This window comes from Podarcis pityusensis (assembly GCF_964106645.2).
Source record: "Podarcis pityusensis genome assembly, chromosome: 10".
Classification (NCBI taxonomy): Eukaryota; Metazoa; Chordata; class Lepidosauria; order Squamata; family Lacertidae; genus Podarcis; species Podarcis pityusensis.
In genome coordinates, this window is record NC_138035.1 from 67,673,974 (window position 1) to 67,700,310 (window position 26,337).

A 26,337-nucleotide genomic window follows, 5' to 3' on the forward strand; every position below is an offset into this window, starting at 1 on the left:
AGATCTCTGTGCCTGAACTAACTTTTGCAGAAATGGAGTCTTAAGAATTAATTAAAATAATTATTTTTTTTTTAAAAAAAGCATGCTAAGAAGTCCAGTGATCCACTGAATTGTTGGCCCATACTTTATCTGCACTGAGCTTGCAGAAATAATTCAATTCCAGGTGAGCTGAGTGCCAGGCAACCTCTGTATTTTATATGAATTGTGCTCTTCACTACTCTTGGTTCTCAGTTTGGCTGCCTTGGAATGGATTTTGTTGCAGGACTAATATCTTGAACCTAAGAAGACTAAGATTTTTAAAGACAGTAACGAACAAAAAAAAAAAGCTGTCTTTTGAACAGCCTCAATAAGCTGCACTGCCATACTCTATGTTCTTCAACCTTGGGTACCCAGATGTTGTTGGGCTGCAACTCTCATCATCCCGAAGCTGTAGCTGAAGATGATGGGACCACATCTGGGCAGCCATGGTTGAAGAACACTGTGTACTGAGCTTGCAGGACTCTGCGAGGGACAAACTAGAAACATGTAGCAGAAACTCTCCCAGCAGCCATTTGTACATGTTACAACCAAGACGAAATCCCTTTCATCTTCAAATGCTTTGTGATAGATGAGTCCAGGCACTCGTGTCAGTTTCTCCAATTTGTGGCCACCGTTCAACAGATACCTGCCAGCAGCATATTGTACACGGTATTATGCTAGCCAAACAGATGGCCTAAACCACCAATTACAGGAAATTATGAGATAGGATAAATTGAAAGATACAAAAGAGCTGGTTATGGATTTCAGTTCCACACAACAAAGTTGCTGGAACCTCTCTTCTGCCAACTCTGTCCCACCATGTTAAACTGAAATTGGATGAAGGAGTGCAAGTTAATGCTTACGGACACAATTAGAGTTAGAGCCAAACTAAACATTACAAAATGTGCATTATCTGCATTGTCTTTCTATATATTTTCCCCCTCTGCCTTCTTTCTAAGGCTTGGCTTCTCCCTGCCAGCCACAAATCAAGGGGATGGCAGATGGTGATTCACACATTACACAATGTTTACATTACACATTACTAGGTAGGAGGAACTGTGGCAGCTTTGAACATTTTAATGTCTATTTTCCCCCCTTTAAGATCCTCCAGCTAATTCAACTTATTAACACTACACACTGCTTTTCAAAGTCTATCATTCTCATTGTGAAATGTTTGCAGTATGGGAAAATATTTCATTCTAGAGAAAGAATTTGTAACAGATACAAGTTTTTAGGTGATGTACAAGTTAATGAACAACCAAGTAAATATGGCTGCTTAGTTATACTCATAAGAGCCAACTCCTAGGGGCCAAGGTCCCACTGTGTCCCCCCCCCCATAAATTACTTGATGGGGCTGCACCCCCAAAGCCTTTCATTAACTTTTAGACACAATAATACAATACAGAAAACTTGAGTTCATGTTCAGAATGGAGACCCGTGACATGCTTCAGAAATGTACCAGAAATGACAGGCATTAACATGAAGTTTGTTAGTTACGATGGTATATTCGAATTCCAAAGTCAATCTGAAGTTCATGAATCACAAACACACTGGTAGATAACTTTTAAAAGAAATAGATAAAGTCTTATTACAATAATACCTCAAAGAAGTAAATCAGTTTGCAACCTTTAATATTTGCCAATGTTAGCAAGCTTCTGATATCATATGTCCTAAGATTATCCATTTCTTACAAGAGAAATACAGAAACTTGGTTGTATAATCATTCATTTATGCATTTTATTTGTATGCCGCTTTTCCACACACAAAAAACTCGAGCTCTAAGTGGCTTACAACAAAGAAAACATGAATACATTTCAAACAAACACCACAAAAACATTTCATAATAACATAGCGCAAAACAATAGCAAATATACTAATATACAAAACCCCCACATTTCAACATGATAAAGATAACAAGATTACTTAAACAACGCGCAGCAGCCAATAGCGAAAATAACAAAAGATGTGTCATATCAAGCACAGGGCTTACAGTTAATGAGTTAAAGGACACATCCACCAACTCATGTTCCAGATGTGGCTGTGAAGATAAGAGGCAGGTCACTTCAAAGTGGTGCTGCTTCTTATACACATTAACTGAATCAATTAATGTCATATCAAGCAGTGCACATTAATTTATGTGAACTATATTTAGATAATACAGGACATTCCTAACAAAAGATAGTTAATTATCCCCGTGTTCCAAAAGGGGGTGTTTAAATTACACCTCGGCATTTTCCAATAAGCTTTTGTTAGTCTAAATAAATGCAGTTGCTCTGGGCAAGTACATCAGTATAAAGGAAGAAGCTATGAATATAACAGCCACTGATGTGGGGTCAAAAATGCTCCATGAACGATTATCTACTTTGAAACGACTTGTTTCATAAATTAAATCAGTGGTATAATTCAAGACAAATTCAAGTTAGATTAGGCAACTGGAAGAATACTAGACAAATCTTTAAGATGTAAACAATATAAGTGCAGTGTTATCCTATTGCGCTGCTAAATATCTTAGGATACGACCAGCCAATCACCCCTCAGATTTGGCTTTGAGACTTTGCCATTAACAAAATATGACTGGTGAAATAGCTTTATGATACTGCCACATTTATTATGCTATTTTTGAATAGTATTAAAAAGGGATGCGGGTAGCACTGTGATCTAAATCATTGAGCCTCTTGGGCTTGCTGACTGAAAGGTTGGCAGTTCGAATCCCTGTGATGGGGTGAGCTCCCGTTGCGCTCCTGCCAACCTAGCAGTTTGAAAGCACACCAGTGCAAGTAGATAAATAGGTACCGCTGCGGCGGGAAGGTAATTCTGTGCGCTCTGGTTTCCGTCATGGTGTTCCGTTGTGCCAGAAGCCGTTTACTCATGCTGGCCACATGACCCAGAAAGCTGTCTGTGGACAAACGCCGGCTCTCTCAGCCTGAAAGCGAGATGAGTGCTGCAACCCCATAGTTGCCTTTGACTGGACTTAACCATCCAGGGGTCCTTTACCTTTCACTATTTCTAGTGGCTAGGATCATTCAAAAGAGCAAAGCCAGAGGAAAGTGGCACTAGGAACACAGAGGAAACAATCCCTGTAAACAGATGAAAATGTAAAGGAGCTACGCTAAAGGGGCTATTCAGGAAACAGTGCATCCACTGAAAACCTCCCTTTCTCCCCGAAATTACCGTAATAGGCTACACTTCAGCTTAGCCCTCCCAGCTATGCTGATCATAAAAGATTACCTTTAGCTGTTCCAAGCGCATCAAGTTCCCCAACTTGCTCTTGCTGGTAACTAATGAAGTTCTACCTTTTGAACAAATATTTAATTTCAGTATGTGCTGCCTCATCTCTTTCCCCTCCAGGTTAGCAAACTCTCAGTTCCAAGTCACATGGGATGAATAAATCCTCAGGCTTTTTGCTAGCTGCTGGGCAGAAAGGTCTATTAACACTTCTGATTTTTCCATCACCTGCATGACAGTTTGAGATAAGAGTTTTTACTGTTCAATTGCAGGATCTGGAAGGAGTGTTAATAGACGCAGTAGAAACACAGAGGTGGCAGGATGTGTGTGTGTGTGTGTGTGTGTGTGTGTGTGTGTGTTCCACAATATACTGTAGTATTTTCTGCACAAAAAAAGCCACCATTAAAACAACTGGCATTAAGAACTGTTCTCACCAGTTGTTAGAAGTTGAGTGTGACCTGCCTGCTTCCCTATCATATTGCTGGTATCCTCTGGCTCAAAAGACAAGAGACCACCTCTGGGGGTGAAGTCAAACCACTGCAATAGCAACACCGAAGTGACCTCTCTATGGTGCTAGCCTGGACAGTGTGTATGGAGGTCCTGGTGGTAGTAACTAAATTTTAGTCAGAGTAGACCCATTGAAATTAATGGACCTAACTTAGTAATGTTCCTTCATTTCAATGGGTCTACTCTGAATAAAATATAATTGAATATCACCATAAGGAACAAGTGATTTAATCCTTCTAAGTGTTTACTTTGGGGGCAATAGCTTTCCAAGCCATGTCCCCATTACCTTTCATCCTCTCCCTTTTGACATTCTGGCTGGTTTTTGGCTGGCTGAGATGGTTTTATGATACTGGTATCAATCATTCGTTTTGTTTCCTTCTGCCGCTTTTATCTGTTCTGTTTTATCTCACTGATGTATGCTGCTTAAACTTTTGTATTTCCCCCCCCCCATGTTGCACTGTTTTAGATGCTAGCTCCCTTGGATTACTTTTAGGAAAATAAGGGTTGTAAGGCTTAAATAAAAATATTAGCAACAGTAGACTCTAGACATTTGGAAAATTTCCTTTATATGTATCTTTTTTCGTGGCAAATTGAGCCAACATGGTATAGTGGAAGTGGGAAATCAATGCTTACATCTGCAATACTTTAGGATTTCACAACATGACCGTTAAGGTGGGTGCCATCATATTTTCACTTGCTTGGAGCCTTGCGAGCTCTTGACATTATCATACAAATCCAAATATTCCAAACATCAATGGGAGAATAATTTGAAGAGCTTTTAAAACCAATTTGAACTCCGTTTTTATAGTATGTATTTTCTGAAAAAAATAACCTGAATATAAATATGTTGGTCTACATTTATCTCATAAAACTGAATCATGACCATCTGTCAGACAGATAAAAGCTACTTTAGGTGTGGGCATTATAAATACAGTAGGCTGCATATTGTATTTATTATTATGAGGTTCCAAATGAACTCACGACTAGCTACTCATCACGGTGCAGAAATTTAGGAAGTGTAACTTGGCAGGATGATCCATTGAGCCCATATGGATGGTCCTGTACTTCAACAAGGATATTTACTTTCCATCACATTCTATTTTAGCCAGCACTATTTTGTACAGTTACTACCATCTGCTGCTTCTTGAAAACACTTGTTACAGCCATCTTATGGCCATATACTCTGAACTCAGTCCCGCTTTGCTCACTAGTATTTAATGCCAAATCCGTAAGAATTGCAAATCCATAAGGATTGCACCCAACAGAAATCTGGCTGCTGTTTCTAAGCAAATAAAATTCAGCAGCATGATTCAAAGATTAAAAATGTGTTCTTAGGTTATATTCAGTCTCTTGTTGGCCTTGTTGCTGGCATCTATCTGTCTTGGGAGACAATGGAAGAGTGCCCCTTCAGGGGTAAAATCAAACTGTTGGCGAGTTACAGCGCCTGCTATGGCTGTAGAGACCGATATGGAAGAGAGCGATTGTTGCAGGAGGGTCAGATGAAGCCATCTGGTTTTGCTGCTGCGGATGCACAATGGTGTTTCTTCAGTCTGCACTCCTCCCAGCAGTCATACCTCCTCTGGTCACTGCTGTGGATACACAACCTGCCTTCAGGCATTGTAATTGTCTGTCTCCCATATGGCGGGTTTAATGTTGCCAGCCTTCATGTCCAGATCGCAGACATCTTTGTAACACGGAGTTGGTCTGCCCACAGGCCTAGTGCCTGAAGCCAGCTCCCCATAGAGCATGTCCTTGGTGATCCTGCCATATAAATTCAATAAATAAATCTTCCATTCTGTGGACATGACCAAGCTGGCATAGACATCACTGAGATCAGAGTACAAAGATGCTGGGAATGCGTGCTTCCGAGAGCAGATCATTGTTTGGTCATGCTATGCAATGCTCAAAATTTTCCTAATGCAGCACATATGAAAGGCATTGAGGCATTGGTCCTGGTGGATGTAAGTTGCCCACGACTCTTTCTCACACTGCCATAAGATCCAGTGTGGTGTAGTGGTTAAGAGCGGTAGTCACGTAATCTGGGGAACTGGGTTTGCGTCTCCGCTCCTCCACATGCAGCTGCTGGGTGACCTTGGGCCAGTCACACTTCTTTGAAGTCTCTCAGCCCCACTCACCTCACAGAGTGTTTGTTGTGGGGGAGGAAGGGAAAGGAGATTGTTAGCCGCTTTGAGACTCCTGAAGGGGAGTGAAAGGCAGGATATCAAATCCAAACTCTTCTTCTTCTTCTTTCCCATAAAGCAGTGTACTCAACATGCAAGCCTGGTAGTCCTTCATCTTGGTATTGGTCATTAGCATCACATTCTCCCATACCCTTTTGGAGAGGCGAGCTATTGCTTGTGCAGCTCAGCATCAATGGAAAGGTTGCTGGTTATGGTGGAGCTCAGGCAGACAAAATTGTCTAGGACCTCAAGCATGTGGTCACCACTGCTGATGCGTGTTTAGATTACCCACATTTTAAAAAAAGCTTTCAAGCTCTTGGACTTGCTTGGGGGGGGGGGGAGGCCCACTTGATGTGCCAGTTTTGGAAGGCTAGAGATTGTCCTGCAAAAGCATCCCTGAGCCTTGCAGAGGTGGTGCGCTGAGCAGACATTGCCCAGCAAGCAAAGTGGAGAGCTTAAAAGATCTTTTTGCTCCAGGTAACCACAAGTGGACCCAGAATGAAAAGAGCTTTTAAGCTCTCTGTTATGCTTGGGATTTGATTTGTGGAATTTTAACCATCCTGCCTTCTACCACATTTGTTTGAAATCGTGCAAGACTAATAATAATAATAATAATAATAATTTATTATTTATACCCCGCCCATACAAATGCATGTAATATGAGGGATTACTGAAAAATAACCCAAGTGGCAGAGTAATAAGTGATTGGCTGAATTGTGCCCTACTAGGGTTCGGCACTTTTTATGTCTATTTCAACGGAAGGATTAAGCATGTGCTGAAATCTCCCCTATTCATCCACAGGTTTGAAGGGTGCTTGACTTAATTTCCACTCTACCTTCTTGTAGCCTGTATTTCTTATGGTGTTTCCATATCAATTTTGCAGCATAGTTATAAAGTGGTTAGGAGACCAAAGGTATTTATTTGCCAGGATGCCACAGTGGCTCATTCATGATAAACTGATTTTGTAAAATTGGGGAGAGTGCAGAGGTAATAGCTTGAATAGCAGGGCAAGTACAGCACCATGAATAGCAGAGGAAGACAACGCCTGTACTTTAATATATGAACCACTCTCAGGCTTTGCATTTTAGCGTGGAAATTTCCTAAAGTGCAATCTCCACAGCTAATTCAAAAGGACTCCTTCTACATATAAAACTAGATTTTAAGATACTTAGCCACTTTAGAGGAAATCCAACACTGAAGATGCAAGAGAATTTATCCAATATTAAACGTCAAGTGCCTTCAGCTTCTTTTTTGCTTCTCTGCAGACCAAAAGACACTTTCATTAATAATTTTCTTTCAATGTTGTGCTCATGAACTACACCCTAGGCTTGAGTGTGAATCACTGTTATTGAATGGAAAGTGACTGGGAGAGGGAAAAGTTGGATAAAAATGGTGCCTTAAACTCACTAGAAAGTTAACATTTTGAAGGAGGTATATTTTTATCATGTACCTACTAAACCAACTGTTCAGGAATAGTGCTATACAAAGCAAAAACGAACAAGGATAGCATTTTTAGAAGTGTTATTCATTACAATAATTTATATCCTGTCTTCCTGGATACAAGTCCTTCAAAGGCAATTTACAAGTAACATTTGTTGTTGTTGTTGTTTAGTCATTTAGTCGTGTCCGACTCTTCGTGACCCCATGGACCAGAGCACGCCAGGCACTCCTGTCTTCCACTGCCTCCCGCAGTTTGGTCAAACTCATGCTGGTAGCTTCAAGAACACTGTCCAACCATCTCGTCCTCTGTCGTCCCCTTCTCCTTGTGCCCTCCATCTTTCCCAACATCAGGGTCTTTTCCAGGGAGTCTTCTCTTCTCATGAGGTGGCCAAAGTATTGGAGCCTCAGCTTCACGATCTGTCCTTCCAGTAAAGTAACATTTAACTACTTTTAAAAAATCACAATAATATGGACATACTGGTGTCATCAGGATCCTTCCATCATGACAACTGTTAGTAGCTTAGCCGAGTGACAGACTCTATCATGGGGAGCTGAGAGTCTTGCCAGAGCAAACCCTGATGTCTCCTTCCCTCTTTCCTGGTATGTTTGAGGTTTGTCACAGTAACAAAAGGCTTTTTCCACTGATAGCTATTTATTAAGCTTTATTAATATGAGGGACTTTAAGAAGGTAGTTTGCATGTTCACTTAGACACCAGCTTTACAGATCTTAAAAAGTCCTTTAAAAAAGGTCCCTATTCCACAGGTTCAAGTCCAACTACAATCAGACACAGGAGTGGTATTCTTCCTGTTTAATTAACTGAACCTGGTAACCTCCAATTCAGAGACCCACTCAAGTCAATTTTTGTCCAGTGTTCAGTCACTTTCCATTGGGGAGAATGAAGTGATTAACTTTATCTTCCTTGGTCTAATGACTGCTCCTCAAGCCAATAATTAAAGAGAGCATAAAAGCAATGAACACCGAGGGCAAATAAAGAAAAAAGACAAAATCTTAATACATGAAGTCTAATCTATATATAAACTAGTCACAGCTTCTGAATAAAAGCTTATGCCCCTACAACATGTAAAAGTACCTGCATCCAGTGTCCTATCCTATGACATGGATGGTTAACGTTCTCAGTTAATACTTAAATATTTTTCATATTGGGGCAGGAGAGGTAAATAAACTCAAAGCAATTACGCAGCAAAAACACATTGTCTATAAGCAGACACCAAAATGCTGAAAAACCAATGCCATCCTGAGGAACACCCTATTGTACCAATACTTGGGCTTGTGGCTGCGCCACACCGGCCTGCTTGAGGCATGTTTTACCAATCTTTTACAATGCTTAATAGATTGTATGAACAGTTTTGCAGGTAGCAATAATAACAAAATGCATTTCCAACTGTGTGGCTTCTTGCTACCTAAGATCTTTTTTTTTTTAAAGCGGCTTTTACTCTGCTGCAGGGGTGCACATCATATTTTACTGTTCTGCTGGTTTTATTGGTTATGTGAATAGGGAATATGCAAGGAACAAGTCTCTAAAATCACCATCAGATCAGTAGGAAATGAATGCTGGTTCCCTTCACTGCAGGATTTTACTACACCCTAATTAACACTAGCAAATGAAGGGAGTCCATGAATCGCTCCTGATCTTTTAGCCATGGTGAAGAGATCAGCAGCATTACGTCTGCACCAGCTCTACATCTATTTGGGCAACAGTCCGCCCAGGGGAAAAGAAAAAGTGCTGCTGGTTGTCTGGGTAACCAACCATTTCAAGGATAACTAAAACAACCCTATAATGCAGCTTCTCGATGACACATGTCACTTCACACTCAGTTTCCAAAAAGCTTATTGCTTGACAGGATGCTTCATTATCTTTTTCACATCACCATGCAACAGAATGAGAAACCATGGAACAACAAAACGCATCCCAGTGGAAGGGTTCTTGTACTATGTCATTAAAAACTGGGAACTGTAATCAGATCTCAAAGTAGATTATGTGTATAATTTCAGGGATTTAATACGCCGACATGAAGCAATACTCAAAGTGCAACGAATTGTGTCAAACATCTGCCTGCTGTTTTCCAGGCAAAGAAACAATGCATATTACCAAAATGTATTTGGTAATTAATTGCACTTTCCAAGTTGACTTCCCTGGAAGCTGACATTACTGCAGTCATTAAGAATCTGAAGCTGTTTTAGCATTGAAACCTATGCCCTCAAGTCTTAGGTTTCCCCAAATACAAACAGAATCATAAAACAAATGTAAAGGACTAGTAAAAGTGGACAGAGAAGTCACCACAACCCTCATTGCCTCAACTCTGCATCTTCCCCTTCTACTTATCCCCTACTTAGCTGAGAATCCCAGGTTTTCTCAAGCACATACACAAAAAGACAAATATTTTCAATAAAAGTTGTTCTATTGTATATATTGTAGAAAGCATCTAAGCTGGACAGTAAAGGAAATTTAGCGTATTTATCTACTGTGCTTCTACTTGCAAAACATGAGTATCTCAAGTCCAGAGTTCTGCAACTCCAGCATGCTACAAACAGAAAAAATTGGGTATCTTTGCTGTTCTGCTACTACATCAGTAGTAGCCTTCTTGCAACCAGTCTCTGGATTTTCATTACAACATGGAAGACATGCTTAAACATTCCAAATATCAATCCCACAGACAGAAATAGGGACCTCGGTTTCTGTAGATTTCCAATTATTCTGCTCAAGTTTTTCACCTTGAAAATATCTGTCGCCTTCTAAGGGCAACATGTTATACAGCAGTCAAGTAATTTGAATAACTTACACATCTTAATTTAAATTCATGTGCATCTACTGATTTCCCTAATGAACCAGAAGCAGTTCAAATACTGGAATGCTCATTATGCAGCTTCCAAAGAGGAACAGAAAACCCACACCTCATTTGTATGTCTTACAAAGCAGTCCCTGTACAGAAGATGTACTGAAGAACAACAGTCAACATAGGTTGACTGTCAAGTAACAACAGAAATCTGTTCATGCATTAGTAATAAGTATCACTCCCATTATTTACTGCAGACACTGGCTGTCAGTACATAGGCCCCATTAATCTGGTAGCTGCTGCACTTTAAGTTTGACCTCTCGTACTGTAATCGCTCCTAGCCACACTGAGTGGATGGAATGGATTTTTTAAATCAGATTTAAAAAACAAAAACAAATAAAGCATGTTTCAAAACAACCTAATTTGAAAGGAAACAAAATAAAAAATATGCTCAAGTCTTAACTTAGGTCTTAAAAATTATTCATAAATATTTGCCAAACAAACAGTTAAAAATCAGTGGTGTTCTGAATAGAAAAATGAGATAGTGTCATGTACTGTATCATGCCCAGGCTTAAAGGTAAAGGTAAAGGTACCCCTGCCCATACGGGCCAGTCTTGACAGACTCTAGGGTCGTGCACTCATCTCACTCTAGAGGCCGGGAGCCAGCGCTGTCCGCAGACACTTCCGGGTCACGTGGCCAGCGTGACGAAGCTGCTCTGGCAAGCCGGCACCAGAGCAGCACACGGAAACGCCGTTTACCTTCCCGCTATAAAGCGGTACCTATTTATCTACTTGCATTTAAGGGTGCTTTCGAACTGCTAGGTGGGCAGGAGCTGGGACCGAACGACGGGAGCTCACCCCGCCGCGGGGATTCGAACCGCCGACTATGCGATCGGCAAGTCCTAGGCGCTGAGGTTTTACCCACAGCGCCACCCGCGTCCCATGCCCAGGCTTAGGGAGTAGCAACCCACAAATCCTAGAATCCAGGGTATACCCTCCCGCATATCAGGACATCTGCTGAGACCACACTTCTACTCCTTTTTTATGCCTTCCAACTACTTGAGTTCTGCACTATTTTCCATTGTCTAGTTGACTATTTATGATTTGACTACTCAACCAGCATAGGTACGTACTTTCCATCTCATTCCATTTTGTCCAGCGTTATACCTGTTAGAGCCCTGCCTGTGCAAATTTCCTCAAAGTCAATCCTACTTTGTTCAATAGTTTGAAATACGTATGCCCAGGATTGCAACCTTCACCTTCAAGCAAGTGGTCTTCTTGCATATGTAATACCCTTGCACAGAGTCATGGCTGTCTAACATGATAATGAGAAAAACAAGTCACTTTTACAGTGATTTCTGTCAGGCATGGGCTTCACACATCAGCATAAGCAACTTGAATTTGGATTGATATCAAATGGGAAATAGTGTGCTCATTCACTATAACTTTTGAACTTTATGCTTCAAGAAGGTAATGTCTTGGGCCATTCGTAGCTACAATTATTTATATATCACACATACTGTAGAATTCTTAACTGGAGATGGTCATCACAAACCAGAACTCACTCAGCTGCTTCACTGGGTGAATCTGTTTTTCCAAGAGGAGAGGGAGAGGATACCCTCAGTCAATGTGAGAGGCAGCACGCATCACACATTTAAGCTGCAGTTTGTTAAGGGTGTTAGGAATTGTAGCTTTGAAAGGGATAAACTACAGTTTCCATGACTTGGGGGGGAGGGAAGAGAAATGTGTTTTAAATGTAAAGTATTTTTTTTAAGCATTCAGCAGTCAAACTTCAAGGTTCTGTTTTACTAAAGGATAAATATTTCACTTCAAAAGTGGTCGTTCGGGGCATTGGAGTTTTCGGTGATTTTAAAAAAGCTGACATATTAGAAGCTTTCAGGCTGCTATACTTTCCAGTGTTCAAAGTATGTTAATTGCCTGCAAAAACTTCAGCAACATCTACACAAGCAAGCTCTAGCGAAAGCTAATTGAAATTGGAAATAAGAAACAAGCCTATATGGAAGTGTTTTATTTTTTTAATGCATACAACTCACCCAAGGGCAAACTTCTAGCATTTCTCCTCACTTGTCAGTGTGGAGGTTATAGAAAATGGATACAACATGCACTGTTCCTTAAACAAAAACATTAAACAGTAGTTTGTACCTGCATCCCATATAGTTATACTTGTATTTTCAATGCAAAATTAGAAGCAAACTCACTACAAGTTTTTCATTTAAAGCTATTAAGCACTAATCTGTTGTTGGGGGGAAAGCATGAGCCATATTACTAAATCACAGGTATGTGGCTAGCTGAAAGTCACATACCGGTATTCGTGTTAGAAATTCCTCGATATATAAGCTAAGTGCCAAATGGCTCCTTAAACCAGGTTTACAGTCACAAACAAACATTTGCACAGTTTGCAAACGGAATGCCTAGTTGCCATTTTGGGGACAGACGGTTCGAAAGTCGTATTTTTCAATATGACTTTTTTGTTCCTGAAATTCATTCTAATTGTGCAGATAAAATATAACAGCTATGTGTTGCTAGTGTGTGAAAATAGTCAAGATCCAAGGATCCCCAGGCATGCACCTCCAGATGGTGGAGACGTCAGGAGCCAGGATGGCACCCAGGCATCTTCACTTGGTCGCAGGCGGCTGATAGCCAGGTGCAAAATGTACCTGGCAAATTTTGAATGCTGGTGTATATACCAGTGGCAAGTAAGAACTTTTACCATACAACAAGGCAATAAGCCTCTTATCAGCAAAGGCAGCTGAATTCTTTGTTTCTCCCCTTTCCATCAGAATTCCACAAAAGAACTGACACAGGTGTGCTGGCTATTAGGTTTTGTGGACTTAATTGCAAAGCTGCTCTACTGAACAACAATCAACATGACAACATGAATTATAATGTCTAGCACTTTATACTAATCAACTAAATAGCAGTTACTTGGCATCAATTCAGTATCACCAACCATGTTCATATTGAGAGCAGTGGTGATAATTTAATAAGGTACCACTATTTAAGAGTATTTAACTCAGTTTTTAATATATCAAAACATGAAACGATGTTGAAAGATAAAATATAAAATCAGTAAAGACAATAGCCTTGTCCAAAACATTAAGTCACAATACACACAAAATGAAAACTTCTACTAGTGCCCCATAGCTCAAGAACACAGAAAAGATGAGTCAGTTTTCCTTATTGCTCTTTAGTGTTCCAACCTATTATTTCTAATTTGAACATACACTTACTGTTCAGCTATGTTTATTGGTTTTTTTACAGCCCTCAAGAAGTTACTTAAGCCCCTTAGCTCCCTCTGATGGTCGATTTGACAATGAAAAAGTTAATTGTGATTTTTTTTTCAAGAACAGAAAAGAGGCCTTTAAATTTAGTGATATGGTACTAGAAGCACTCTAGATATTGTTGAATTCCCAAGTCCCATCAGTCTCAACCTGCATGGCCAATGGTAACTTAGTCTAACAACCTCTAAAGGTCTACAGGTTCTCATCTCTGCTTTAAGTCTTGCTGCTGCTACTACTATTATTTTTAATTACCCACTCTTTACAATAATGTCCCAGGATGGTTTAGATCAATTTTAAATTCTGTATTAAAAAATGCAAAATTAGAAGCAAACTCACTACAAGTTTTTCATTTAAAGCTATTAAGCACTAATCTGTTGTTGGGGGAAAAGCATGAGCTGGATGTTGTTATACAGCCATATTACTAAATCACAGGACAGTTCAAAACAAATGACAGTCACAGGAATACTTTAATACTTGAAGTAGTCTTGGGTTATTTTCATTTGGTTGGTATGATTACATTTTTTCCATTAGCTGTTGTGTTCAGCTTATCAGAACCTGAAAATAATTGATTAAGCCTTTCAGAGATGTTACATTCCACCCAAGAATTGAACTAATTATCTTTCTCTACAAAGAACCCAGTTTGACTTCCAAGTGACTTCCAAGCATCCTGCTACAAACTAGGTCCACTCCTGCTTGCTTTTATACTGCAACAGGCACTTTTAAGACACCCTGCAGACTAAAGCAAGTTTTTTAAGTTCTTATCTTACCACCAGAAAAAAAACAAAGCCTGCTGAAGGCTACACCTATAAACACACAGACACCATCATTAAACTATTTCACTATTTTTCTAGACCATTTTACAGCCAAGTAATTCGCATCAGATACATTTGCTGAGCACCTAAGGCTGAAATCCATTATTCACACTCAAGTGGTTCCATCTGGTGACCTAGGACTACTGAATTAAATGGACTATTGTTTAAATCCATGCTATTCATGACTCAATGGGCAAATCTGGTTGAATCAAACAAATGAAGAAGGGCAGCAAGCCAGGGTTTCACTCCCACTAAAGCGTAAGTGTTTGGACCAAAACCTGATAACTCAAACCTATTAAAAGAGATAACATGTTGATTAATTTTCCTTTACAAGACGTGCAGAACACAGACTGACATACAGGTTAGTTAGTCTATGCAAATTATATTAATTTAAAAGTAGGTGCACATAAAAAGAGAAAAACAATAATGCTCATTTTTACTTTTAAGACTAATTGCCAAATTACCTTTTTTGCAGAGGGTTAGATCCAGTCTAACTGCACTTCAGTCCCAATAATTACAGTACCCAAAAGCTTTGTACAACCAACGAAGAGTCAAATATATGTACTTCAAGTGTAAACACACTAAATTATGAATTCCCAGAAATAAACACAGCTGAGCAGTATGAATAATTATGAATTATTACTCTCGATTCATCAGCCTTATGCCAATACAATTACACTAACTTCTCAGGAGTATTCTACAAACTCCTGTAATTGTTCAATGAATGGCTGAGAGCAGAGGCTCCCTCTATCTGTTTTCAAAAAGTTGCTGCTCTGTTTGAAAAGCACATCCCATGCTTCTGATAACAAAAGCTTTCAACAGTACAGCTTCACAGACGCAAACTGTGAAAAGCAATGCAACAATGGTTTTCAACTAGCTGGTTCTGTCTCCCAACAAGAAATAAGCTTGAAGTATGCATCACAACTGGGACGCGGGTGGCGCTGTGGGTAAAACCTCAGCGCCTAGGACTTGCCAATCGTCAGGTCGGCGGTTTGAATCCCTGCGACGGGGTGCGCTCCCGTTGCTTGGTCCCAGCGCCTGCCAACCTAGCAGTTCGAAAGCACCCCTGGGTGCAAGTAGATAAATAGGGACCGCTTTATAGCGGGAAGGTAAACGGCGTTTCCGTGTGCTGCGCTGGCTCGCCAGATGCAGCTTGTCACGCTGGCCACATGACCTGGAAGTGTCTCCGGACAGCGCTGGCCCCCGGCCTCTTAAGTGAGATGGGCGCACAACCCTAGAGTCGGACACGACTGGCCCGTACGGGCAGGGGTACCTTTACCTTTACCTTTATGCATCACAACTGAGCAAGTTATTAAAAAAAGGAGTGTAGTACACAATTATGTAATGAAAAACCAATGGCAAAAGAGATAAGTATGATCTCATGTATTTGTAGTACTTGTTGATTACAAGGTTTAGTTCTCATTTATATTGTCAAAGGGTTAAAAAAAAAAATGGAAACAGACTCTGCCCACAGGATCCAATTCTAAGAGAACACATTAGAGGAGACAAATGGAAGTAAGACTGAAATCAGAATATGTATGACAAAGAGAACAGCATAGTGCTGAATGATCTCCAAGAAAAGATGACTGAAGGCATCGGCTGAATCAGTGACAAAGTTTTCACACTGCAAACAACCAGAAAAAAAGAAGATATACCAAGAGAAGAAAAGATAAATACGGGCAAAATAACAAAACCACAAACTTTTAAGATAGAGAAAAGAGGTTTCAACGATAGAGAGGCCAATAAGAAGATAACATGTACTGTGAAGAATACAAAGTTGACAGAGTTTATGAATCTCTGGCTAATGAATTTTCAGGATATTCTTGCCATCTTGCCTTTGTCCAAGATTGAGAGTACCGAAGGTAGACACCTAGACATACTTAAACAAAATTCCAAATGAACTGTTAAAAAATGAAGTAGAAAAGGTGTATGTGTTCCATTGTTAATAATTTGATCATCTGACCAGCACTTATCACTAGGCTTTCTTCCTCAGCATTTTTCTACACAAATAGTAAGCTGTACAGGGCTGATGCCTGGGTTTAAAACTATTTTCACAGTTACACTCTCAGTCTAAGCCTATCCTAGAGTTATGGGGAAAAGAGAGTGGGAAGATCATATAGGCTTCCCTAAACTCCTTGCCAGGAGGACTGAATAAAAGTTCTACAAAAAATATTCCTTCTACAAAAATGTATGCCACTAAGTGCAAAATCCTACACACATCTATGCAGATGTCCCACATGATTCAATGAGACTTACTCTGAGGCAAGTTTGTATGGTTGCAGTTTATGTGTTATCAACTGTTAAAGGACTTTAGTAAGTTTATCTTCCAAGGTCAATTCATAAAGCAAGTTCTGGGAAAGCTCAACTTTCAGATACTGTGTATTATGGAACAATGGCATCATAAGAAACAGCAAGGACCCTTCAATATGCTAGGAGAAAAAAATGAAACAGGTAAAGACTGTTTGCCATTACTGTACTTAAACTTACTTAAGTAATGCTACAAATTAACTGTGGAATTGCTTTCCCAGCTGTACAGATAAATGGTGCCTTTTCAGAGATGTGACGTTTCTCCCCACAATACCATTAGTTGCATCATCTGAATTTTAACTCAGGGTCTTTTGAGCCAAGGTTAGCCCTCCTGAACATCTTTCAAAAATATAAAGCACCGCTATCAAGCTACAATATAATTGTATTTTGCCAGCTAGACTACATTAAATATTCTATGCTAAAGAAAGCACCATTGGCAGTGACAACAATGATCACCTTTAAAATGAATTTCTGACTTGCAAAAGGACAATGAGAGCACAAACAGTTCCCTTTGAGAACAGATAAACATAGGGCTTTTCTTTTAAAAAGACAATTACAATGATGATAAATAATAATGACTAACATCTTATTAACAACTTCCTTCTTACATTAGAGTCAGGCTCTTCACTAGGCAGTAGACATTAAGAGCTGAAGTCTTAATTTCTAAAGTTATCCAGACTAGGCTAAGAGCAGTGGACAGATGAAAGGGGAGGTGTTGGGGAGAGCCATCTCTTCGCTCTAAATGGAAAAACGCTGAGGTTACAAGGTGCAAACCCCGAGCAGTGTGATAAAGTTACCTGTTCTGCACTGCACACACCACACAATTGCCATACTACTCTCAAGAAAAGTTTGCTGTATGTTACAACCAGTGCTTTTTTCCCCCTAGGGATACTCAAGGGCATGAGGTACAGGCACGTTTTTCTAGAAGAAAAGCCCTGGTTAAAAGTGTGGCACTTACTGTAGCCACTTTATGGTGAACACTGGCACCTTTTTTCTCTAAAAGAAAAGCCCTGGTTAAAAGTGTGGCACTTACTGTAACCACTTTATGGCAAGCTCTGGCACCTTTTTTATGTCCCCACTGTGAAAGGACATGTGGATCCAGAATGGGCCGCATTGTAAAACCATGTGTATGGAAGACAATTGTACTCGGCTACAGGTGATCGCCAAAGAAGAAAATCCCTGGTTAAAAGTGTGGCACTTACTGTAACCACTTTATGGTGAGCACTGGCACCTTTTTCTCTAAGAAAAGCATTGGTTACAATAGCCGGGGGAACTCTACATATGTGCAAAGAAACTAGCTTTTGGGGGGGGAGGGAGAGAGAGACTTAAAAGAGGCAAGCTGCAAGATTCCTGCACGAAACAGTCTCAGTCCACTTCCACTGAAACAAGCAGGCACGCAGGTCTATTGCAATGCCCCAAAGTGGAGCTGAAATGGGGGGGGGGGGCAAGTGTGGTGTGTGCAGTGCAGAACATAGTGGTGCATGGAAGTGAGAGCTGGACCATAAAGAAGGCTGATTGTCAAAGAATTGATGTTTTCGAATTATGGTGCTGGAGGAGACTCTTGAGAGTCCCATAGACTGCAAGAAGATCAAACTCAAACCTATCCATTCTTAAGGAAATCAGCCCTGAGTGCGCACTGGAAGGACAGATCCTGAAGCTGAGGCTCCAATACTTTGGCCACCTCATGAGAAGAGAAGACTCCCTGGAAAAGACCCTGATGTTGGGAAAGATGGAGGGTGCAAGGAGAAGGGGACAACAGAGGACGAGATGGTTGGACAGTGTTCTTGAAGCTACCAGCATGAGTTTGACCAAACTGTGGGAGGCAGTGGAAGACAGGAGTGCCTGGTGTGCTCTGGTCCATGGGGTCACCAAGAGTCAGACACGACTAAACGACTAAACAACAACAACATGTGAATGAGTTAAGGACCGCTGAGTTTTCCCACTAGTGATGTACGTATGGAAGTGAGAGCTGGACCATAAAGAAGGCTGATCGCTGAAGAATTGATGCTTTTGAATTATGGTGCTGGAGGAGACTCTGGAGAGTCCCATGGACTGCAAGAAGATCAAACCTCTCCATTCTTAAGGAAATCAGCCCTGAGTGCTCACTGGAAGGACAGATCCTGAAGCTGAGACTCCAATACTTTGGAGAAGACTCCCTGGGAAAGACCCTGATGTTGGGAAAGATGGAGGGCACAAGGAGAAGGGGACGACAGAGGACAAGATGGTTGGACAGTGTCCTTGAAGCTACCAGCATGAGTTTGACCAAACTGCGGGAGACAGTGGAAGACAGGAGTGCCTGGTGTGCTCTGGTCCAGGGGGTCACGAAGAGTCGGACACGACTAAACAACAACAAGTTCTCTTAGTTTGAGTAAGTCCTCCAATCCTACCCTATTTCACAACATGCTAGGATGCTGTAGAATTCAATATATATTTAAGGCAGCACCTTAAGAGCCACCATTCAACAATCCTGCGAACAAGATGATCCCCAAAATAATATACATGTTAATAGTCCATGGGGTCAGGAAGAGTCGGACAGGACTAAACAACAAGTTCTCTTAGTTTGAGTAAGTCCTCCAATCCTACCCTATTTCACAACATGCTAGGATGCTGTGGAATTCAATACATATTTAAGGCAGCACCTTAAAAACCACCATTCAATCCTGCGAACAAGATGACCCCCAAAATAATATACATGTTAATAGTCCATGGGGTCAGGAAGAGTCGGACAGGACTAAACAACACTGGGGGGAAGGGGTGCGTGGAGGATGCAAAAAAAAAAAAAAGATGACAGCAATGCCCCAAGTTTTTCCAGGGGGACCCGAGGGGAGGGTGGCTTACCTATGCCCAGCCCCACCACGACGCGCCCGGCCAGCAGCGTCTCCTTGTCCTGCGCGGCCGCCAGCACGGCTGCCCCGGCCGTGAAGATGCCGCTGGCCAGCAGGATGCAGGCTCTCCGGCCGCACCAGCCGTTGAGGACGCCGCCCAGCAGCGCCGAGAGGGCGGCGGCGCCCACGGTGCTGGAGACCAGCAGCTCCTGCCAGAAGGCGTCCAGGTGCAGCTCCTTCTTGAGCAGCAGCAGCGCCCCGGACACCACGCCCGTGTCGTAGCCGAAGAGGAAGCCGCCCAGCGCCGAGAAGACCGACGCCACGTACACGAAGCTGGGCGTCTCGTCCCGCTGGAACTGCCGCCGGGCCGCCCGCTCCAAGTCCGAGCAGCCGCCGCCGCCGGACGCTTGGCTGTGGAGGCTGGAGCACGACTCGGCGGCGGCCAGCAGGCTCCTCTCGCCCAGGCTAGCCGAGCCCTCGGCGGCGGCGGCGGGCGCCGGCTGCTGCTGCTGCTGTTGCCGTCGGCGCTTCTCCCCCATCAGGTTGCTGAGGCTCTTCAGGGTATATTCCACATTGGCCTTGCGGGACATGGGGCAGCCGGCGCCGCCAGCCCTCTTCGGCGGCCTCTGCTGGCGGGCGCGGGAAGAAGCGCCCTGAGGTAAAAGCCCCGCTCGGGATGGCGGTCGGGCGGCCGGCCGGCGTGTGTCGAGAGGCGGCTCAGTGCGCGACTCGCTGCCGAGGCGCCTCGCTGCTGCTGCCGCTGCTGCAGCCGCCTCTCATCCTCCTCCTCCTCCTCTTCTTCGCTCGCTGAGGCGAAGGAGCGCCGCTTGCCGCCTCACGCCCACCGGGGCCTCGAGCGAGGGAAGGAGCCAGGAGCGAGCTGCCACCTCAGCCCGTGACTGGCCCAGCGAGGAAGCGAGCGAGGCGGCCATGAGGCGGGGCGAAGGGCGGGAGAAAGGGCGGAGCGGCCTGTGCGTGTGTTTTGTGTGTAGCCGCCCTCCTCTTTTTTTTAACTTTTTTTTTTTTACATTCTTTCCCTCAGGAAAATAAATAAATATCCCTTTCTCGTCGTCGTCGTCGTCCCCCCGCCGCCTCGCAGGCACAGAGCAAGCGCGGGGAAGGCGTATCTTGAGCACGCGCGTAGTGGTCGCTGAGGGGGGAAATGGCCCAGCCTGCTCCCTCAGGGGTCCGCGTGGGGCTTTGAAATCCGTGGCAGGGATCGCGTGGGTTTGTACGCCCACGCGTCACGGGGATCCCACCCCTGGAACTCACGGCAGGACTGGGGGGGGGATCAGGACCCCCGCTGGGCAGGAGGGGCCCAAATGCCAGCACATTTTGAAGCATTCTTTTTTAAAAAATAATATTTATTTGGTTTTTCAGATTAAAATGTTACGGTCACATATCCAACATGCGGCATAAAAAGAAGAATCCAAGGAATCTCCTCCCCTATTGTCAGTCATTTCCTCCTGCATCTTTTATAATAATCCAGAACTGTTATGTCCAAAATTCACCATTAAAGTACAAGTGATATTCCAATCCAGGGGTCGTCAAACTTTTTCAGCAGGGGGCCGGACCACTGTCCCTCAGACCATGTGGGGGGCCAGACTATATTTTGAAGGAAGAAAATGAACGAATTCATATGCCCCACAAATAACCCAGTGATGCATTTTAAATAAAAGCACACATTCTTTGTTGTTGTTGTTTAGTTGGATTACTGTGATGTTAAAAGGTCTGCCTTGGATTCATATCGAGATCATTCTATCATTTTTGAGATTGCATCCCAGTACAGCTTTCGCCACTCTTTTGTTGACTATGAGGGCCACTCCATTTCTTTTACGGGATTCTTGCCCACAGTAGTAGATATGATGGTCATCCGAACTGAATTTGCCCATTCCCATCCATTTTAGTTCACTGATGCCCAGGATGTCAACATTTATTCTTGTCATCTCATTTTTGACCACATCCAGCTTACCCAGGTTCATGGTTCTTACATTCCAGATTCCTATGCAATATTTTTCTTTACAGCATTGGACTTTCCTTTCGCTTCCAGGCATATCCGCAACTGAGCGTCCTTTCGGCTTTGGCCCAGCCGCTTCATCAGCTCTGGATCTACTTGTACTTGTCCTCCGCTCTTCCTCAGTAGCATGTTGGATGCCTTCCGACCTGAGGGGCTCATCTTCCAGCCTCATAACTTTGATATGCCTGTTGTCTTTGTCCATGGAGTTTTCTTGGCAGGGATACTGGAGTGGCTTGCCGGTTCCTCCTCCAGGTGGATCACGTTCGGTCAAAACTCTCCACTATGACCTGCCCATCTTGGGTGCGCTGCTCAACAAAGCTCATAGCTTCTCTGAATTATTCAAGCCCCTTCGCCATGGCAAGGCAGTGATCCATGAAGGGGAGCACACATTCTACTCATGTATAAACACCAGGCAGGCCCCACAAATAACCCAGAGATGCATTTTGAATAAAAGGACACATTCTACTCATGTAAAAACATGCTGATTCTGGCCAGATTTAGAAGGCGATTGGTCCGGATTCCGCCCCCGGGCCTTAGTTTGCCTACCCATGTTCCAATCCTATGAACAATTTTAACTGTTTACAATGGTCTTTTAAGATAAGTTATAAATTTCCCCCGTTCCTTCTAAAAATTTTGGTCTTCCTGATTTCTGATTCTTCCGGTCATTTGGGCCATTTCAGCATAATCCATCAACTTGATCTGCCATTCTTCTCTGGTAGGGACTTTATTCTTTCCATCTGTGGCCAGTAACATCTGTGCAGCTGTGGTCGCGTACATAAATAGTCTTTTCTGCTCCCATGGGATTTCGGCACCTAGAATTCCTGAAAGGAAGGCTTTGGGGTTTTTTAAGAAAAGGTTGAGTATAGTTCCTTATCTCCTTGGTTTGGGGGTTGCATAACTCCATACGCTCCAACATTTCTCTGATGAAAATACGGATGACCTCTTCAATAATAATAATAATAATAATAATAATAAATAAGTGATATTTTTCTGGGAAAAGAGGTGCTGGAACTCACCATTAGCACCTCCCTTGTACTCTTATACAGTGGTACCTCGGGTTACATACGCTTCAGGTTACATACACTTCAGGTTACACACTCCGCTAACCCAGAAATAGTGCTTCAGGTTAAGAACTTTGCTTCAGAATAAGAACAGAAATCGTGCTCTGGCGGCGCGGCAGCAGCAGGAGCCCCCATTAGCTAAAGTGGTGCTTCAGGTTAAGAACAGTTTCAGGTTAAGAACGGACCTCCAGAATGAATTAAGTACTTAACCTGAGGTGCCACTGTAATGGCAATAGTGCACATGATCTGAGAGATGTCGGGACTTTGTTCCGGTGAGTTCCAGCTGAAAAAAAGCCCTAATAATAATAATAATAATAATAATGTTATTATTTATACCCCACCCATCTGACTGGGTTGTCCCAGCCACTCTAGGTGGCTTCCAATATATATAAAAACATAATAAAACATTAAATATTTTCTAAAAAGCTTTCCTATACAGGGCTGCCTTCAGATGTCTTCTAAAGGTTGCATAGTTACTTATCTTGCATAACTCCATGTTGTTGTTTAGTCATTTCCGACTCTTCATGACCCCCTGGACCAGAGCATGCCAGGCCCTCCTGTCTTCCACTGCCTCCCGCAGTTTGGTCAAACTCATGCTGGTAGCTTCGAGAACACTATCCAACCATTTCGTCCTCTGTCATCCCCTTCTCCTTGTGCCCTCCATCTTTCCCAGCATCAGGGTCTTTTCCAGGGAAGTCTTCTCTTCTCATGAGGTGGCCAAAGTATTGGAGCCTCAGCTTCAGGATCTGTCCTTCCAGTGAGCACTCAGGGCTGATTTCCTTCAGAATGGATAGGTTGCATAACTCCATACCCTCCAACATTTCTCTGATGAAAATAGGGGCGTCCTGAGAAAAAGTGGGATATTCCGGGATCAAATTGGAAACCGGGACAGCTTCTGTTAATCCCGGACTGTCCCTGGAAAACAGGGATGCTGGGATGGGCTGTCATCCTGATCTGCTTGTGCAAAGCATATGTGGAGGATCATAGAATTATAGAGTTGGAAGGCGCTATGAGGGTAATCTAGTCCAACCCAATGCAATGAAGGAATCTTTTGCCTAACAGGGGTCTCGAACCCATGACACTCGGGTTAAGTGTCTCGACCTCTGCCAACTGAGCTATGCAGGCTTTAGGATAGTCTATGTTTGGTCTTTATTGAGCATCTGCTCTGATTTGTTTCCTGGAGGACTTATACAACCAAGAGGTGTCATCCTGATTTCGTTGTGGGTTGCTGATTGATTATTTTTAAAAAAATCTTCATTCCACACTTTTGGGTGTGTTTCCCCTTCGCTATGCTAACCCCCAAAAGCCACTTTTGTTCAAGTTTGCTAATGCAACAGAGGACTTTGATCCACTAAATGTGCAACCCTAAATTTACGGTATGTGCTGGAATCCCTCCCGTAAAATAGTGGCTCCAAAGTGAAGTAAAATGTTAAAGAAGGGCTTATAGAAGACCGTTAAGTCTGAAATTACCTAACTGCACTAGGGACAACAGCTTGAACCACCAAAATGAAGACTGCAATTACTATTGAGTAAATATGAACAGGATCAGGCTGTAAAATGGCAATCCCATTCACGTTGGCAGCTTGAGTAGTTTGTGGCAAATCTCACTGAGTACAGGAATTGCAGTAGGACAGGGATAGGAGACTTGTGGGCCTTCAGACACAGTATTTCCAACTGCAGCTTCAGATACAGTATTTCCAACATCACACACACTGCTTGGGCCTGTTGCGAGTTGCAATGCAACAACATCTGGAGGGCTGTAGGTACGCCATCCCTGCAGTAGAAAATTTGTTCCATGGCACACTCTCTTGGAATTCAATAAGACTTGCTTTTGAGTAGATTTTTGTTTTGTTTATAATATATATATATATACAGTGGTACCTCGGGTTAAGTACTTAATTCGTTCCGGACGTCCGTTCTTAACCTGAAACTGTTCTTAACCTGAAGCACCACTTTAGCTAACGGGCCTCCTGCTGCCGCCGCGCCGCCGGAGCACTTTTTCTATTCTCATCCTGAAGCAAAGTTCTTAACCTGAAGCACTATTTCTGGGTTAGCGGAGTCTGTAACCTGAAGCGTATGTAACCTGAAGCGTATGTAACCTGAGGTACCACTGTATTCATATAGCACACCTTCACAAAGCGTCACGGCAGTGCACAACAGCATAAAACATTTTTCAAGCAGTTTGAAGCGATGGTTAAAATGGCTGACTGCTCAAGGGACGTTTTAAACAATTGCATAGGCTCGTTGACATAAAAAAAGTCTTTAAGAGACTCCTGAAAGTCAAAAGTGAGGATGTACAGTTAGGCCTCAGATTTTAGAACCCCAAACTCTTTAAATGTGGGGATGGAAGTCTTGTGTAAAACTCCAGTGGATGCAACTCACTGAGTGAGTGGATCTTCCCTTAACAATAAGAAAGTTTCTTTCTTTCTTTCTTTCTTTCTTTCTTTCTTTCTTTCCTCTTCTTCCTCCCTTCCCCATCCCTATGGTTGCTTCCAGATGGGGGCTTAATTCTGCAAACAAGTCATTCAGATATAGAAAACAAGCTGTTGGCAACAGTTATTTTAAAAAACAACAACAACTTTGTTTTTCTCTGCAGAAAGGGTAAATCCAGATTAAACAAGAAAAAATATGGCATTTTAACACCAATGACATGCGGGTGCAATAGAACTTTCTTCTGAATAGAGAATTGCTGGGTTAAAATATAAGGCAAATGACATTGGTTCTACTTAACTGGTTTTGAACCTGTCTAGCTGGTTTTCTCTCATGTAGCCAAACTCCCCCCCCCCCCAACTCATTAGCTTGGAAGCTAAGCATGCAAATGGCCCATGGGCAGGATTTTTTCAGTGGGAAAGAGGACAATTTCTAACTCATTTTCTTAGGAGGGTTGCAAAAATGCTCCTTATTTTTATAACAACGGATTAAACCAGCAAAGCCTCAGCTGAGTGTCTTTTCATTTAAAATTGCTTCTGCTTCATCCAGCTCTGTTAAACAAACCTTCCAGGTTCACATTCTCTCTCACATTTAGACATTTTTAATTGGATGGCTTATGAAAGCATGTTTGATATACGCCCTAGTCTGAAAATTAACAGGATGCTAAGAAAATAAAGAGGCCAGTCAGTAAAAAAATTAAAATAATAGATCTCTTTGTTTCCCATAAACTTTTTCAAATCTTCATTCTGCAATAAAAATATAGTAATGAAATAATATGGAATAAAACGTGGAGCAGGATGAAATGCAACACAGTTGTATGGATGTAAATCTCAGAATGCTCAATGGGACTTATTCCTAAGAAAGTATGCATATTATCTATCAATCTAAGCGCCACCTCTGTACGTGGCACAGCTGTGACACTCCAGGTAGTGCATAGATGGGACTCTAGAAATGTTAATGCATTTAAGGGACAATAGACAAAAGGGAAACAACATAGAATGAGGGGGGACAGAGGCAGGAGTAAACAAAAGAAGATGCAATGACATTCTGAGGGTTTAAATTATATTTCCGCAACTCTGTGAAAGTAGTACGGATAGGATCACTATGCCTCCTAGTGGTTGAAAACATTAGGCTTAACAAAGGGAAAAAATATAGTCTAAGTCTCAGTCCTATTTTTGCCAGAACAAGGCTTTTAGTTTTGTTGGGTTTTTAAATAACAAAACTGTCATCTCTGATGACTATATCCCTGATTCTTATATACACAGGACAGTTCACTCAGCTCAACATGTTTTCTGAACGCATTGCAAGGGACAAGTATTCCCAGGTTCTGTGGTGTACCCCATTCCAATGCATGTTTATTCAGAAGCAAGTCCTCTTGATTTCACTGGGATTCTTCTTCTTCTTCCTTGGCGATCCC

At 42.3% G+C, this 26,337-nt stretch overlaps 1 protein-coding gene across 2 annotated transcripts in view; it reads right to left on the reverse strand.

Annotated features, from left to right (window-relative positions):
- Window positions 1-20,464, reverse strand: part of SLC2A13 (solute carrier family 2 member 13) — a 111,111-nt gene extending 90,647 nt beyond the window's left edge. For both annotated transcript variants that reach the window (XR_013991152.1, XM_081023661.1), the window contains exon 1: window positions 19,426-20,464. Coding sequence is in view for 1 of the 2 variants with exons in the window: in XM_081023661.1 (XP_080879787.1) it covers window positions 19,426-20,002 (577 nt within the window). In the remaining variant the exon portion in view is untranslated. The remainder of the gene's footprint in view (window positions 1-19,425) is intronic.
- Window positions 20,465-26,337: the final 5,873 nt, after the last annotated feature.